At 35.4% G+C, this 18,884-nt stretch overlaps 1 protein-coding gene across 1 annotated transcript in view; it reads left to right on the top strand.

Annotated features, from left to right (window-relative positions):
- LOC145277662 (transmembrane protease serine 2-like) overlaps nucleotides 1-18,884 on the top strand; it is a 41,311-nt gene that overhangs the window by 19,113 nt on the left and 3,314 nt on the right. Inside the window, exons 3-7 of the mRNA XM_080129322.1 lie at nucleotides 795-964; nucleotides 5,682-5,770; nucleotides 8,458-8,729; nucleotides 10,918-11,066; nucleotides 18,407-18,461. Of these exons, the coding sequence (XP_079985448.1) occupies nucleotides 795-964; nucleotides 5,682-5,770; nucleotides 8,458-8,729; nucleotides 10,918-11,066; nucleotides 18,407-18,461 (735 nt within the window). The remainder of the gene's footprint in view (nucleotides 1-794; nucleotides 965-5,681; nucleotides 5,771-8,457; nucleotides 8,730-10,917; nucleotides 11,067-18,406; nucleotides 18,462-18,884) is intronic.

The raw sequence follows: 18,884 nt of genomic DNA, 5'->3' as shown, positions 1-18,884 counted from the left end.
GGGGCATTACTTATTGCTCGTCCCTTATATATATATATATATATATATATATATATATATATATATATATATATATGTATATATATATATATATATATATATATATATATATATATATATATATATATATATATATATAACAAATGGTTGAAACCATTGCCAAAAGGGAAAATGGATCAATTATGGTTTCTGATTGGTTGGTAGCAGAACGTGAATTAATTTGATTTGTCAGTTCCTAGCAGCATCGTTTATAAATAGAATCTCCCAACTGTGAGGGGGCATACCCCTCATTAGTCATGAGTCATGATGGGGTACGTGTCTCCTAGCGGCTTCAGCTACAGGGAGACAGGGTAGAGTATTCGTTAAGGATCCGTTCTTGACACTCAACCCAACAGGTGCGAGGCTGGGAACCGGCCCAGTACCTGTCGGACTGAGGTCCACCCTCCCAGGCCTTGCCATCCAGCTTTCGGGTGGGACAAGTTTATTGCTTGTCGCCTGAGGCGCCCCTATCGGGGAATGCCGACGGGGTGTCCAAGCAATTTTTGTTGAGGCAAGAGTCCCCCTCCTTTAAGGGAGCTTGCCTACTCTCCACTTTCCCGACCGTGTGTCACACTTTGGTGCAGTGGACACCAGACAAATATCTACCGGCTCATTAGTCAAAAATATTGCAACAGACAGTAATTTAAGCTTGGTAGACTCTAGCTATTGAATGAAATTGTGCATTTCAGGATGCACAGCCCCACCCTCAGGGGTGTTACTTGTTTATAATTTTTTTTCTCCCATCCTCATTTCAGATTCTTTCTTTCTGGTGATGAGTAGTTTACCTCCAACATGCAAGGATGACATCTCACCCGGCTTGTATTCTTGTACGAATACAACGAAATGCGGCGTTCGTGTTCATCAATCAGCCAACACGTTCATCATTGACGGTAAACACGCTCAACTCGAATCCTGGCCTTGGCTGGTACGTATTTAACATACTTGGTTATTTTATTTATTTTTTATATTTTATTTTGTTTTGGAAGTGGATTGTAAATTGTTAATGTTTTATTGATCTCTTTCTGATTGAGGGAAACAAAAAATATTTAGCCACCGTCACCTAGCTGAAGCTGTTGCTAGCGTTAAAATAAATAAACATGCTGAGTTATAATCGACTTCGTGTAAATAGAAGGCTTGCTTTCTGACCAAAGTTAGGATTGTCCAAATTCTCACACAAACATGAACGACAGTCAATTGTCAAAAACTTCTAACCTATGCCAATGTGCGTCATTACACCTATATCTTAAACATTTGACGTCAACAATTGTACATTTCTCTCTACACATACTATATATATATATATATATATATATATATATATATATATATATATATATATATAAGTTGGAACGATAAAGTTGTTACCCTAAAAAAATAACATTATAGCTTTATTTTAAAATTTTTATTGAAAAACTCAATTCGGGTAACATGATTGTGTAGTAGAGCTGACATCTATTCAATGTAGCCGCCTTCAGCCTCAATCACTGTCTCAGTAAAGGTCCGGGACTGGGAGCATGCCTTTTCCACAAGCGCCGATGGAAGCTCGGCGATTACTTGGCGGACGGCAGCGATCAGGCTGGCTTTTGTGTTGTGAGAGGTCATGTTGGTGATGTTCTCGATGTATAAACAAACGAAGTAGTCCAGCGGGTTAAAGTGGGGGGAGGGGAGGGGACAATGAGATAAGGGTACAAAGCTGTACACTCCTTCTGAAGCCAACTCTGGGTCTCTTTGGACTTGTGGGCTGATACCGAGTCCTGCTACCACATCTAGAGTTTGTTAGCGGCCACCTGATTGCACCAGGGGATCACCACACTCTTCAGCACATCCAAATACACTTTAGTGTTGACTTTCAAGCCGATTCTGAAGGCATGAAGTGACATGATGTGGCCCTCACTTGAAACCACATCAAAGACTATAACCATGGCCGGAAACTTTGTTTTCCTCGCCCTTGGAACGTCCCTGTTATTCGTGGCAATCCAGCGATGCATTTTTAAGGTGCTGTCAATGATCCTGATGTCATAAGTATGAGCGCTAGAGAGCATGAGTTGAACAGCAGCACATCTCTAATCTCGCTCGTTGAACATTGTGTCACTTTCAGACCAGATTTATGCAAAACTGGTCAACTACTAGCTGGTCTGCAACAAAAAAAATAAACCATTTTCATCAAACGGAAATGGAATCATGTCATGCTTCTAGGTGACAATTTTATCGTTCTATATATATATATATATATATATATATATATATATATATATATATATATATATATTACTTTTGTATTTATTTATAACTAGCATGGGCGCCCGGCGTTGCTCGGGTGTTTGGATGTGTATGTTGAGCAAAAAAAAAAAATAAGTGGTAGTCAAAGGAGGAAAAGAACGGGGTAAAACCTAACGTTTATGCTATTACGACCACCGCCAAACCGGAAGCGACATTTTTTAAAATTAAGGCTAGACAATCTAAAGGAGAGGATAAATTTAAAAAACTATCGGCAAAAAAAGTTACGCCCCCCCCCCGTAGAAAAGTGCCTAGTTGAAGGGGAAGATATTAATAATTTTAGCCAATTTTTCGATATTTGTCGTATGAAAGATCTAACTTTAAAACGATACTGATCTTTGTAAAATACGTCGCCTCTATTGAAAGTTTAAGGCAGACATGCAAACAGACATACATACATACATTTATATATTGGTAACTAAAACTTTTCGACCCAAACTGATGAAAAAGCTTGCCCTATCTCTGAATACCCTTTATGTAAAATTTCAAATATTTAGACCAGAAATTTTCTGAGTAATTTGGAAGAGACTGCAGAGGTCAATTTCTTTTTAACTTTGACCCCTTTTATGACCCCTTAACATTTATTGCTTTTGGTTCAAATCAAGTTATTAAGTTAGATCCATGTCCAAGGAACCTATATCTAAAATTTCAAGTGCGTAGACCCAAAAATTATCGGAGGAGTTTGGTAGAGTTCTCAAAGGTCAAATCGTTGAACTTTGACCTCTTAATCGACATATTTCTGGCCAAAAACCAATCACATCAATTTTTCCCAAATCTCAGTACCCTGTATATCAAATTTCGAGTCTGTAGACTAAAAATTGACAGAGTTATTGCGTAGGGAAATGTACACAGACACACAGATACACAGATACACAGACACTTTCACTTTTATATATATATATATATATATATATATATATATATATTATAGATGTGAATTAATTTTAAAGGAAACTGTGTCTCTTTTCCTACATTTCATTGGCAACACACATTAATTATATTTTTTTATGCAATTAAGACTTGAAATAAAATGTATCTCATATTGTAGACGAGGTTAGAGAACTAAGTTTTTTACAAACAAATTCCAGGCTTTCATTCATTCATTCATTTAATTTGCAAATCATAAACGCACAAATGATTGCCATTTGCAAGGGGAATATATCAGTGAGAATTTAGGGGACTATGTACAAAAAGAAACTATACAGGCGGAAATCCGTGGAAGTCAAACCAGCATATGTCTAAGACGACCTTGATGCCCTGTAGTGTGAGCTAGTTTACAACCTCATCAGATAGTTGGTTTCATGCAGATGCCACTCGAACCGTGAGTGCTACTTGGTGTCAAAGCCTCCGGAACTGTCGAAGGTAGACCTTTTTTGCATTCCCACAGATCTCGCGATCTGGGGTAGGGGTAAAGAACAGTTCCCAGTCCAGGCCGTACCATCCATGGAAGATGTTATAGGTTAGAATGAGGTCGCCTTGAAGCCTCCTGCGCTCAAGGTAAATATAAATTAGAACCCTTAAACATTACTCATTCTCGTCGCCAGGCACTGAATCCATTCAAGATGCTGAACATCCTTCACATAATAGGGGGATGTAGCCTGAATACTGTATTCGAGAATCAGGCGCCCCAGTGAGGTGTAGAGGGAAGGAAGATGGAGGGAGTGAAACGACCAAAGGAGCGGCGTATGGGGAACAGGACACCCCTGGCCTTGTTAGCAGCGGTGATGCAATGTTGCACAATCACTCCAAGATCCTTGGCCTGACTGACGGACACCAGCAGCCAGTCATGTGGTTGAACGTCAAGGAGGAATGGAGGAATGAAGGAGTTGGGGATGCTGGTCCACTACCATGAGGCTGTACTTCGCGACGTTTAAACTCAAGTCCTAGTTCAGTGACTATATCCAGACTTCATGAAGGCAATGCTGGAGATCTTCATAGTTGCTGCGGAGGCAAGAATTTTGATGTCATCGGCAAACAGGAGGGACAGCTGAGAAATCACTTCAGGCAAGTTATTGATGAAGATGACAAACAAATGATTGAACCCTGTGAAACACCACTTATTGCACTGCATACATCGGAAAGGCAGCCACTCACTTGAACTCAGAAGGTGCGGTTAGCGAGGAAGGCGCTGACCCACTGCATGACCTCAGGATGGAACCCACACACTCGGAGCTTGATGAAAAGTAGATGATGATTTACTAAGTCGAAAGCTTGTGTTCCTCAACTGTGGTAGCAATACGAGATCTTACTGAGAATGTCTTATAAGGAGGAACCAAATGTTAGAGCTCAGTCGAACACCTTCTATGGACGTAACGACAGAGAGGAGAGAGAAAGAGATTATCAACGTCTCTTCTGTGAGAAAGGACCTGTAAAAAGAAGTAATCAAATCGCTCAGTGATGTGGCAGACGTATTCCATCTTTGAATATCGGGCTCATATGGAGGTTGTTGGTTCGTTGTTTTTGTTTTAGGGCATATCAACCATTTTTCGCTTATTTAATGCTGAATCCTATCAAGTTTTTATGCCTCAATTTCTTTATATCTTCAAAAAGAAGGGATCGCAATGTGAACGCTTCATGGTGTTTGGGAAGACTGTTTTGTTTGACGGCATGTCAACTCTTTTCGGGTGATTTAATGCTGAATGCAGTCATTTTGGTAAACATTTTATGTAACATAGTGTGGATGGTTATATGCAAATACCAAGCCATGAACGAAATGACGTCACAATCAGGCAAAAAAAAGACTATAAAAAAGAGAGAGCACAGTTGAAAAGACGATCACATTAGAGACATGGATGACGTTCGAGAGCAGGGTCGAGAAGACGATCACGTTAGAGACATGGATGACGTTCGCGAGCACTTCAAGAAGACGATCACATGAGAGACATGGATGACGTTCGAGGGGCATTTTAGTGAGAAACGTCACAGCCATAACGAGAAATCACGCGTGTTGGGAGAATGAAGAAATAAATGTTATACAAAAAAAAAAACAAGCGAGCTAAAGTTCTTTCCCATTCTTTGTCTACTCTGCGACTGAGACTACAACGTGTTGGGTATCATTACATTTATGCTTCAAGCTCTTTATATTTTATAATATTTATTTATGATGTTTGGTTTCGTTTGATTTAGTTTGGAAGATTTTTTTTCTTTCTTCGTGATTAAAAAAAGGAAAGGACACATATTAAGATCAATGTTCGTTGCATTTTAAGCCAGGAAGCCGGTATCTTCAGACAGCCTGATCTAGTAGCACCAAGTTATGTAGGTAAAGGAAGACCTTAGTTAAATGCGTGTTGTGAAATAAACTGCGTTCCAAATCGTTTTGTCTTTTTTTTTTTTTCTTGTACTTTTTTTTATTATTTCCTTGCCAGGTGTCAGTCAAATTCATCGGAGTTGACATGTGCGGCGGGACAATTGTAGACAAAAACTGGATCGTAACAGCCGCCCACTGTTTTGATAGGTGCGTACTAATAAACACCAACAACGTCCAACATTCTTATTTTTTTAAGATAGTTCTACAATTTTTTTTTTTTTTTTAGAAAAAAAAAACCTTCATGAAAACCTTTTTCAATGTTGAAGGTAAATTTTAGATATTTGTTGCCTTTATACAGATCTACAAACACAAACTATCTCGAACTGGAAACAAATAAGTCAATTTGAAAATATATTTTAAGTAGGACGGCCCCAAAGTGTGAATGTGGTATTGTGGTGATATATATTTCTAGTCAAAAGTCAATACGACATAATCATCTTGACACGCCGGTTCTCATCAAATCACCGAAGTTAAGCAATGATGAGCCATGTTAGTACTAGATGGGTGACTATTTGGGAATAGCAGGCGCTGTATGAGCTCTCCACTTATCTCGGCATTGTTTCCAGTCGTCCTGAATTTCTACTTGCCCCTGGAATAAAACATTGCCGACTCAAGATAGGTGTGGTTGAAGATTGCACAACTTTTGCCACAAAAAAATTTGCACGCAAGTCACAGCATCATTAATGATGTTCTTGGTCTTCATCGACAACGATGGACGAACAGTAAGTCAAAAGTAACACAGACAATTTTTAATATTTTTGACCAATGAGAGTTATTTTCCTTATAATTTTGAACGGCTTTGTGCCTAACTTACTGTAAATGTATATTTTTTTTAAATTTCTGGAAATAAATATTTCAAAGTGTAGTATCTGTTCTGTCCAAAGATGGCACAATGCGGTTGTGGAATTTACATTGCTCCAGATGTCGATAAAATGTAAATCTTTCAAAACCTTTTACAAGAGTTTTAGAGATAGACCTTCATAATTTTATTTATAAAACTTACTATGTCTGTGTGTCTGTATGTCTGTCTCCATTTTCTTTTCAAAGTGCTTCTCCTCTGAAACGCAAGGTCGCAGAACGGCATGAGGCCGGTCAAACGATTGCATTTTTGTGGACCGTTATATATATATATATATATATATATATATATATATATATATATATATATATATATATATATATATATATAAGCCAGTAACATAGCTGCAAAGTGGTCAAAAATGTTTTTGTTTTTAAATGAACTTGGAAAGCGTAAGTCGATGTAAAGTGCTCTTATACGCATGCGCAAATATACATTTATATGTTAAAGTCAGTAAATGTTTTACTATTTCTTATCCGTCTGATGATAGCTCAAGCGATAACGACTAAGGCTAGAGCACTGAATGTTTTCATTTCGATTCTAGCTGATAGTACCCAAATCATATTTATTTTTACTTATATCACTCTTATATATTGGGTGCAATATAATAACCAATAGAGAATTAGCTCTATGGTAACAAATACGAAATCCGCATACGTTAAAATATCATATTTAAGTATATTTTCTGGCCGGGCAATGCCGGGTAGCTTGCCAGTCAGATATAATCCTATAGTAGATTAACCGAAGTACTTAGATAAGTACATTTAAGTTTGAATAAAGATGCTACAGTAATAAAGTGGGGTCCGCGTTTTTGCCGGACGTCCATAGAAAGGAAATAAAAATGAAAATTTTCAAATTAATAAGTGAATAACATTAGGAGGAACAACCAATGGTATACATTTTCCACATCACTTTTGAATGACTTTGTGTCCAATTTGTTGTAAATGTGATTTTTTTTTTAATTCTGCAAATAAATATTTCAAAGTGTAGTATCTGTTCTGATTTAGGAGTGTATAATACCAGGGAGTAGATACTCCTTTCGGAAGTGACTAAAAGTTTATTAAGTTTCTTCTCTTTCTTTTGGAGGTACAGTATGTTTATTGCTTGAGGTTTCTAATTTTGAAGACTAACCAGGATGCCCTGATTAATACTGATAGAAACACACCCAATTAATGTCACTAATTGCGTGAAAATGCGATGTTCTACCAGTATTCGTTTCATTTTTCAAGTTTTGAGCGATTATCAAAATTTGACCGATTATCAAAATTTGAACGATTATCAAAATTTGAGCGATTATTAAAATTTGACCGATTATCAAAATTTGAACGATTATCAAAATTTGAACGATTATCAAAATTTGAACGATTATCAAAATTTGAGCGATTATCAAAATTTGAACGATTATCAAAATTTAAGCGATTATCAAAGCTCCAAACGGGCTGTAAGGACTGCGCCATTGTTTTCATTATAACTCGATAGATTTTACAGTATATTTTCTTTTAAGTAAAACAATAAAAAATAAAAAATAAAAAACATACTAAAATAAATTAAAACACAAAAAAAATTATCCAGGTAGGTAGAAGAGTAATTTAGCTTTCCTTTAGTAACAATTATTTGTTGTATATTCAAATTTTCACCACGTTTTTCTTTTTTTATTTTTATTCTTATTTTTTTTTTTTTTTTTTTGGCTATTTAATAACTACGGCTGTGACAACAGAATATTCTTTTCATTCTTTTGACTCTCAAGTATATATCCGACACAGTAAGACAAAGTCAATCAACTGAGAACCACATTAGTCTATATAAAAACATATAAGATATTAATAGATATATACTCAAGAGTCAAAACAATAAAAAGAATATGCTGTTGTCACAGCCCTATCAATAAACTACCCGATATTCTTTATTATCCTTAAGTCTCAAGAAAATGAGTGGCAACTATAATTTAATCTTATTGTTTAATTCAAAATTCCAGCATTTACATGAGGGATCCTAGGAATTGGACAATCGCCATTGGCAAATATCATAAGTACTGCACTGACACAACTGAAAGACAATTACAGGTTGAAAAGATTCTGATGCATCCCGATTACGTCAAGAGAACCAATGAAAACGATATCGCCTTGTTGAAACTAAGTCAAGCAATCGACTATAATTGTCGAGTGCGGCCTATATGTCTCCCTATGGGTCCACAGCATTTATTGATAGGAGAAAAATGTTGGATTGCAGGCTGGGGAATGACCCTTGGTGAGTTAACAATATTAATTTAACCCTTGCCTTCAAAAGGATTTTTTATTATTATTATTTAATCATATCTATGTGAGTGGAATTTAATATAATTTTGGGTACTAATATATATTACCAACAATTTACATTCGTATGTTCTGTTTTTATCCGTCGTTTTTTTTATTTTTTTTATTTGCTGAGTAAGTATTCGAATAGTGGTCAACAAAACATATACATTTGTATCTTTATTTAGCTGTTACATTTGTTTATGCTTTAAAAATCTCCAGTTGCTAACGAAATTATTTCTTAAGTCTCTACATATCTATATTTGTTTAAGATACATACTAAACTATTTTTATTAAATTATTTATGTACCACAACAGTAGCTACAATAATTATAAAATAATTTATTTACATTTAGAAGGCATTTTAGTTTACGCCTTAAAACACAATAGTAGTTAAATTAATTAAAGATATATACGTTTGTGACCTTATTTAAAAGTTGTGTGATATGAAAGAATCGACAATTATTATGCTAAAAATTGTGTTAAAATAGGAGCGCGACAATAGTTGACGTCTTCTTTCAAATGTAATAAAATATAACAATCACATAATTATATTATATCCAATATATAAAATTAAGTCCGTCGAAGTTTCCAAGTTACACCTAAATAGCAATATATCTAACACATTTTTATTTTATTATTGGAATCCTTTGAGATGAGGAATAGTTGGCTGTAACGTCGTGAAACAACAACTATGAAGATGAGGATAACAGTCCGCAAATAAATAAATAAATAAATAAATATACATAGATATTTTAGTCAGTCTGGCGACTTCATTTCTTATATATCCGTGTAGGATTTATATTTACAGTAAACAAAACATAATTCGCTTCAATTCTTTTCAGAAATTACTTATTCCAACTCAGGATCATTTTTTGATTATGTTTTTAAAGTTTCCAGTCGCTTACAATTGTTTTATTTCTATATTGTCGTATTTGTTACATATACATACCAATATACATATACATACCAGTATACATACCAAACTATTTATTATTTATTTATTATTTATTTATTTAAAATGCATACTAAACTATTTTTTATTATTTGTTTAGGATACATACAAAACTAGTTATTTATTACTAATGGGGAACGCCCGAACTTCTCCGATCATAAAACACACTTAAATATATTTTAATTCATGCAGATTTCGCATTTATTATTACAGAGTCAATTGTCTATTGAATATTATATTGTACCTAATATAAATGACTTGGGTGGCATCAGCTATAATAGAAACCAAAAACATTTAGAGTTCCACCCGCTTTCTCTGCCATTTGAGATATAGACAGATTGATAAGAAAGAGTTGAAATCAAAGCACTTCAAGTAATGCATGAACTTGTAACAGAAATATGTCTGCAAGTTGAATTGAACATTTTTGCATCTCAAATATCCGACATATTTCTGTACGTGTTATTCGTCCATCCAAACAAAGAGCTTACTCGTTATAAACCATCCTTGGTGTTTGATTACCATTTCTTGTTAGTTTCGGTGTTATGTGACCAGTAGTTTAAGAGTTTATCATTTATAGTTATGTGATTTGAAGACCTGGCGAGATATAGATAATATTGGATGTCAATTTGTAAAAGATGTCAAGCATATGCCCGCATGTAAAACGGTTGGTTTTGTAGTTGGTTTGTAGTTGGTGTTTAGTTGTTTTGTAGGTGTTTTTTTTTGTTTGTTTGTTTGTTTGTTTGTTTGTTTTTTTTTTACAGTATATCAGCCATTTTCAGGTTATTTAATGCCGGATTCAGAAATTTTGCTAAAATGTTTATGCTTCAAGTTGTTTATATCTTTAAATATTTATCCATAAATCATTGACCTTGAAAATGGTGTGCACCATCCCAAGATGGAGGATTATCATCATGCCAAGTTTGGTCATGATCTGTCCATACAGATACATATACTATGACCTTGACATTTTACCTTAACATTGAAAAATGGTGTGCACAATCTCTAGATGGGGGACCATCATCATGCCAGGCTTGGTCATGATCAATCGAGTAGTGTGTAGGAGAGTTGCACATACACACACACACACACACACACACACGCGCGCGCGCGAACGCTACTACTTTATTTATATAGATATACTTCAGAATCTGAAATGAATTTAAATGATTTGCTTTCGATTCCTTTTCAGGTCATGGAAATGACGACATTGTGAATGAAGTGATGGTCCCCATCATCAACCCGATACTTTGTAAATCTTCCGACTTTTATGGGCGACGATTTCACCCGGACGTTATGGTCTGTGCCGGATATCGTAATGGCGGAAAAGATGCTTGTAACGTGAGTTTTTCTTGCTAAATTCATTCCACATTCCAATGGTTCCTGAATGATATACCACGTCCCATGAGAGACTGGCAAGCTGTACTGCAAAGATTCGAAGATAATCAAATTTTTTTTTAATTTGAATGTTTATGCATCTGCATTGTTTTAGATTTTCTTGGTATCTAATGACCATATTAATGGCCATGTTAATGGCCATATTAATGACCATATTAATGACCATATTAATGGCCATGTTAATGGCCATATTAATGACCATATTAATGGCCATATTAATGGCCATATTAATGACCATATTAATGACTATATTACTAGCAGTGTTTAATTCACAATATAATTTTTTTTCATTTAGGTGATTCTATTGTTGGCATTGGTTTTGCCGATAACGTTTTAATTCAAATTCTTTCTAGAAATGAACGTCGCTAACATCTTGAGTAAAAGTGTTTATGTGGAATGAACTGGATTCAAACTTGGCAATCTAGATTGTCAGTTGGTATCGTTAACCACTTAGCCATTGTCACCTCTCACAACAGCGAATACAACGTTTTAACTCAATTACTTGTTTTGTTTGTTTGTTTGCTTTTTTTTCTGTTTTGTCTTTTATATTAGTACTAAACTGGGTGTCCGGCGTTGCCTGGGTGTTTGGAGGTGTGTGTTGAACAAAAAAAAAGTTGTAGTAGGCAGGCAGGCTCGAACCAGTGATGCGAAGGTGGAAAAAAGGTGAAGGTGTGTGTAAGGGTATTGGTTGAGAAAAAAAAAAGAAAAATTGCAGGTGCAAAAAAAAGAAAGAAAAATAGGAGTAGTAAACAGGCTCGAACCTGTAACGCATTGAAGGAAAAAGGGGTGAAAAAAAAACTTACAGTGGCTGTGACGTCATGGGCGGTCAAAATAATGCCTTTTATGCGACGTTGTGGGCGCGAAGGTTGAATGACTTGCAAAAAATGTCAGCGAAAAAACTTACCCTCCCTGTATAAAACTGCCCCATTGAGGGTGAAGGAATTAATGTTTTTGGTCAATTTCTTTATATTTGTCGTCCGAAGGGTCGAGCTTCAAAATGATATTGATCTCGTGAAAATCCGTCGCCTCTGTTGAAAGTTTTTGTGAGACATACATACATCATACATACATACATACATACATACATACATACATACATACATACATACATACATTTAAACAGACAGGTGAGATTTATATTATAGATTTGGTGTCCTGTGTTTTCCAAAAATATGGCCAAGAGAAAAAAGTTTAGGAATCACTGACTTAGGCACTAAGTCTGTAAATGTAGGGCGTAAAGCATGTCACTCATGGAGTCGTTAATAAAATTCGCAATCCTTTCTACAATTCAACCATATTTGGTAGAAATAAACTGACTTGTCCATCAAGTTTTAGTGATGAATTAATTCAGTCGTTATTAGGTGAATTACGACTGATAAATATTTAGTGTTTGCTTTAAGTCAAATATTAAATCTTGATGTAATAAAATGTAAATATTTGAGCATCCGTAGAGTTTATTAGTAGTGAAGCGAAGGAAATTAGCCTACAAAAGAATTTGAACTCGGTGATTTGAGTTGCAGTGAGAGGACTTGTGAATGACATAAGTCCATCTCCTCTGACTATATTTATAAATGCTAGTCCAAACGAAAACTGTTTGGCGGATTAAATATAAAAAATTGATTGCAAATAAAACATATGTTTGATGAGCATACGAAATAATATGCGCATTATCTTATATATGAAGAAGATTTTTATACAATTTTTTTACGGAAATTTTATTTACCAGTCAATTAAATAAAGAAGATCTCAATTTACTTTATATTATTGTTATAAAACTTTATTAGGGGAGATATTTAGCATTTTGTATGTTCAAGATGTGTCTTGATTCGGCTCGATTCTGATTTTGAGAAGTTAATTTTTCATTCTATGACACACATGCACGCACGCATGCATGCACACACACACACACACATACACACACACACACACACACACACACATATATATATATATATATATATATATATATAGAGAGAGAGAGAGAGAGGGGGGAGAGAGAGTGAGAGTGAGAGAGAGGGGAAGATAAAATATATTGATAAACACTTATTTTTCAAAAAGGAAACACAAATGAAATTCTGAGAGGAATACTTTCCTTCCCATCAGAGGAGGAGAGTTAGCAAACTGCAGAATCAGATTTTGCTTGCAAAGTATTTAATGAAACTGTAAGTAAGCCGTAAGACATACTTGCGTAAATGTAAAAAAAAAGAAGACAATGAAGCAGAGGAAATGGGGAAAAAATGAAAAATGATTTCACGTGAATTGATATTCGAGTAACGAGTGGAAGATCCAAAGACGGTAAAATCCAAAAAACTGGTAAGAGTGGAGGATCCAGATGTAAAAAAAATTCAAAAGCATCCCGTAAATGGAAGATGTTTCGAAGTCATCCAAAAGACAGAATTCCATTAAATAAGATAGATAGATAGATAGATAGATAGATAGATAGATAGATAGATAGATAGATAGATAGATATAATTGTGTGTATTTAAACAGTATTATTTCAGTCAGGAAAATATTGTTAAACATAGACATTCTACTGCTTGAGTATACCTTTATTTCCATTTTTCTAATAATTTGCGTATCAAAATAAAGTCAGGAATGTTTCATAAGCATCATGAGTAGTTTCGATGTTTTGTTGAATCATCTCACAATAAGAAAAAGGACAAAAAGTTGAAAAAAGTATAAGAAGTTGTTAAACGTCAAGATAACAAACCAATGTAGTTCCTGAAAACATTTACAATTTAAATTTCGTGACGTCAAGATGAGCGTCATAGGATAAAGTATTTATATATATTTTTTAAATTTGTCTTTACATGAGGGTGACGGTTCAGCTGTGCGTAGAACAGGATTGATTGGGTACGAATTTATTAGTTTATTTATTTTCGTATTTGTTTATTAACTTATTTACCCGTGTCTTTATTCATTCATTTTCATGTTGGTGTTAGGGAATAGAATTTGTAGGGTTAGTGGGTTGAGAAGTTAGGTTCTAAAGCTAGAGCCATGTAGATGTAATCTTAAACAAGCATGAGGTTAGCTTATCTGTTGCCCGCTGCCCGTCTGAGACTTTCAAGAGTCAGTGTGTCTTAAATTCCTTTTTTTATTATTTGTTTTAATTTAGTATTCCAATTTATATTTGCGAAAAGGTTAGGAATTCACCCGGATGTGAACGGTGAAAGGGAGGGAAGGGGGTGAGAGGTGTAAGAAATAAAGGAAGGAAGGGATTAGGGGGAGATGGAATGGGGAAAAAGGGAAAAGTGGAAGACGAAGGAAGAGAGAAGAAAGAGAGAAGGGGAAAGAGGGGTGACATCATTTGTTTGATAGTGGTAGATTTGTTTTCTCTCACTTAAACAAAATCGGTTTTTACTAGATCACCCTACTATTAATTACTGTTTCATTTGTTTGTTTAATGTTGGTTTATTAATTGGTGTATTTGTAAATTTGATATTAAAACTTTTCATAATGATAGCAATCGTAAAACTCATAATATATGTTATTACTAAACTTATGATGGTTAAATTCAGTGTGTGTGTGTGTGTGTGTGTGTGTGTGTGTGTGTGTGTGTGTGTGTGTGTGTGTGTGTGTGTGTGTGTGTGTGTGTGTGTGTGTGTGTGTGTGTGTGTGTGTGTGTGTGTGTGTGTGTGTGTGTGTGTGTGTGTGTGTGTGTGTGTGTGTGTGTGTGTGTGTGTGTGTGTGTGTGTGTGTGTGTGTGTGTGTGTGTGTGTGTGTGTGTGTGTGTGTGTGTGTGTGTGTGTGTGTGTGTGTGTGTGTGTGTGTGTGTGTGTGTGTGTGTGTGTGTGTGTGTGTGTGTGTGTGTGTGTGTGTGTGTGTGTGTGTGTGTGTGTGTGTGTGTGTGTGTGTGTGTGTGTGTGTGTGTGTGTGTGTGTGTGTGTGTGTGTGTGTGTGTGTGTGTGTGTGTGTGTGTGTGTGTGTGTGTGTGTGTGTGTGTGTGTGTGTGTGTGTGTGTGTGTGTGTGTGTGTGTGTGTGTGTGTGTGTGTGTGTGTGTGTGTGTGTGTGTGTGTGTGTGTGTGTGTGTGTGTGTGTGTGTGTGTGTGTGTGTGTGTGTGTGTGTGTGTGTGTGTGTGTCAGCGATAATGATTATTTAGCTAGGAGGATGATCAGAAATTCCTCCCGGTTATTTGATACTACTTAGCACTGATATAACTTTACTGGGAGTTATATTAATTATTTGGAAATAGTAATACCCACGGATGTTATGCACGTAGGAGACTATGTATACACACGTTTCCATATGTTAATATGTTACATAACCACCCGGAGTAGATGTATACATGTGTTACCGGGGGGGGGGGTATTTTCAACGTTTATATCATATGGATAAGATATGGGTGATAGACAGGTAAAAACGTAAAAAAAAAAACTATAAAATTTTTAAATGAAAAAGAGAGAGGAAAAAAAAGAAGAGCGACTAAGGAAAAGAAAAGAATAAGGATATTGGTAATGGATTTGATTTTTGTGTGGATAATTAAATTAAAAAATGATAAAAATGTTCAGGATAGGAATGTACGAATGCACGTCTGGGGGAAAAAAAGAAAACTGGCACCCCTCCCTCCTTTTAATATCATGACTTCATTTTGAAACAGTGTTTCAATTGGCTGTAATTTTGGGCTTCCGTATAATTGTGTTTACAAAAATTTATTTGTTGCATTTTGGTAAACAGCAGAATTACTTGCTTTTTGGGGATTAATTAAGGTATTTTTTTGTGCAAACAAGGTGTTCTTTTATTTAATTAACTATCTTAGGACTTTACTTTACCAATTATCTTTGAAATAGACCCAGAAAACGAATATTTATCTTTTAAAGGATTTTTACAATGAATTTATTTAATGTCAAAATTTAGCTGAATTGGTTAGCTCGCCATAAAAACATTTTTCATAACTTTTTTTTTTTCACGCATACAAATATTTTTTTCCTTTAGGAAATTAAATTTAGTCTTTAATCTTTCAAATATAATCAAAAAGTAGTCGGAAACCTACAAAAAAATTATGATGAATCGGCTTTCAAAACTGGGTCTCCATATCTTTATTTGTCCATTTTGCTCGTACCTACAAGAATTTTAAAACTGTATTTGAAGATTCTGACGATTATCGACACTCATGAAACTGTAGTTATGAAATTTGTGCTCTATTTTAGTATCATTTATTTGTGGCGTTTATTTTGTGTTCTATATATGACTATAACCAATGATAAATTTTTTAAATCGTTTACTAGCTATAACAGTAAATATTTGTTTTAAATACTAGCATTCCAGCCGGGCGTTGCCCGGGTGTTTGGAGGTAAATGCTGAGCAAAAAAAAAAAACAAAAAAAACGGTCAATTTTTATTTAACTTTGACCCCTATTATGACCCCTTAACATTTATTGTTTGGGGCCAAATCGAGTTATAAAGTTAGATCCATGTCCAAGGTACCTATATCTAAAATTTCAAGTTTTTAAACCCCAAATTGCGGGAGGAGTTTGATAGTGTTCTCAAAGGTCAACCTGTTGAACTTTGAGGTAAGGCCGAAAACCGATCACAGATTTTCCCAAATCTCAGTACTCTGTATAACAAATTTCGAGTCTATAGACTAAAAATTGAGATGGTTATTTTTTTTTTTTTTTTTTTTTTTTTACAAAGGCATCACCACATTATCAAGGCCCAGAGGCCACTCAAGGATAAGGGTTACAGAGTGTACAGTAGAAATTGGTCAATATAGTAATCATTAGTAATGAAAATTTGGCAAATTTAATAACCTATATGGAACGGCCCATCAAGAACTTATTTACTTTAGACTTGAACACAACCATATTGTAGTCAGCCGGAAAGCAGGAAAACGGAAGACAATTCCACAGGCGTGCAGTTCTAAGAAAGAAGCTTTGTTCATGGAATCTACGTTTAGGTTTAGGCACAGATAAAGAGTAGGGGAAATTATTGATAGTGTTTACAGCTAGACGAGTGTTTCTTGTGAAAGTTTGGCGAGGGGGGACCATAGATTGAAGCTCAGTTGAACACTTTCCATGAAAATAACGATACATCAGAGACAAACTCGCAACATCTCTTCTGTGAGATAGAGGTTGCAAGGAGGAGAAAAGGACATCTCCTACGAGGCTACGAAGTCTATTTTGAACTCTATCAAGGCAGGACAAGTCCTTTCTAGCAGCTCCTGCCCAGATGTGGCAACAGTATTCCATCCTTGGATGTACTTGGCTCTTATATAGATAGAGAATAGCATCAGCAGTGAGATATCTACTGGATCGATAGAAAGATCCCACCATTTTTCCAGCGGCCTTGGCAACAGATTTGATATATGTGTTCCATTTAAGATCAGGAGTAATGGTCAAGCCCAGAAGCTTGTCAAAACTTGAGGCCTCCTGAAGACGAGAGCCATTCATTTCAATTGATGACAAATGTGGATTAGAATGTTGATGATGTAAAGAGAGAAGCTTGGTTTTAGATGCATTAAAAGTAACCAGCCACTCCTTTCCCCATTGTACTACGTGCTCAAGATCAGAGGAGAGAGAATTGGAGAGAACTTGGTCGTTTACTGTCTTAGATGTGGTACCATAAATGGTAGTGTCGTCAGCATAAATGTCTACAAATGATGTAAGGATATGATTTGGAAGATCATTAATGTAGATCAGGAAAAGAGTTGGGCCCAGGATGGATCCCTGAGGGACACCGGCATTAATACTGTGAGCTTCTGATTTTTGCCCCTCAACTACTACTCTTATGAACCTATCAGAAAGAAATGATTTTATTGCGTAGGGAAATGTACACAGACAAACAGACAGACAGACACACAGACACGTTCACTGTTATAGATATACTAGCATGGGTGCCCGGCGTTGCCCGGGTGTTTGGAGGTGTATGCTGAGAAAAAAAAAAAAAAAATTTTTTTTTAAATTGACCCCTATTATGACCCCTTAAAATTTATTGTTTTGGGCTCAAATCAAGTTATTAAGTTAGATCCATGTCGAAGGCACCTATATCTAAAATTTCAAGTTTTAAGACCCAAAAGTCTCGGAGGAGTTTGGTAGAGTTCTCAAAGGTCAAATCGTTGACCTTTACCCCCTTAACAGCCAAATTTCTGGCCGAAATCCGATCACAAAGATTTTCCCAAATCTCAGTACCCTGTATATCAAATTTCGAGTCTGTAGACTAAAAATTGAGAGAATTATTGCGATGGGAAATGTACACAGACACACAAACAGACACACAGACACGTTAACTTTTATAGATATATAGATTGATCAAAAAATCTATCGAAATTCTTTTTCACTTTTGCAGGGTGACAGTGGAGGTCCGCTAATTTGTCAAAGGAATGGTGTATGGACATTATCAGGTAATTGATAATTCTGATTGCTTCAATAGTTTCAATTAGTCTCTGCATCCGCGATGAAATAAAAAGAAGGTTAGATTCTAAGGTCAAATGTCAATGACTGTTTGATTGAAAAGATGGCAATATCTACACAATTCAACTGGTTCGTATTTATAAAATGGAAAGAAAAATGCTTACAAAGTTCTAAAGAAACGTTATTTGTGGCGACTCATTCCTAAATTTGTAAATGAAGCATAAATTAAATTATTTCGCTCGACCAAATCAGAATGAAATTTTAATGATAAAATATATAATGTTATTATATAATGTGCAGTTGTGTGTGTGTGTGTGTGTGTGTGTGTGTGTGTGTGTGTGTGTGTGTGTGTGTGTGTGTGTGTGTGTGTGTGTGTGCAGCCAGTTTTAAGTAAAAACTATGGAATAAACATC

This window comes from Euprymna scolopes, chromosome 6 (assembly GCF_053919585.1).
Source record: "Euprymna scolopes isolate OS-2025 chromosome 6, ASM5391958v1, whole genome shotgun sequence".
Taxonomy (NCBI): domain Eukaryota; kingdom Metazoa; phylum Mollusca; class Cephalopoda; order Sepiida; family Sepiolidae; genus Euprymna; species Euprymna scolopes.
Note: the sequence above shows the minus strand (reverse complement) of the source record. Positions and strands in the feature narration are given on the sequence as shown.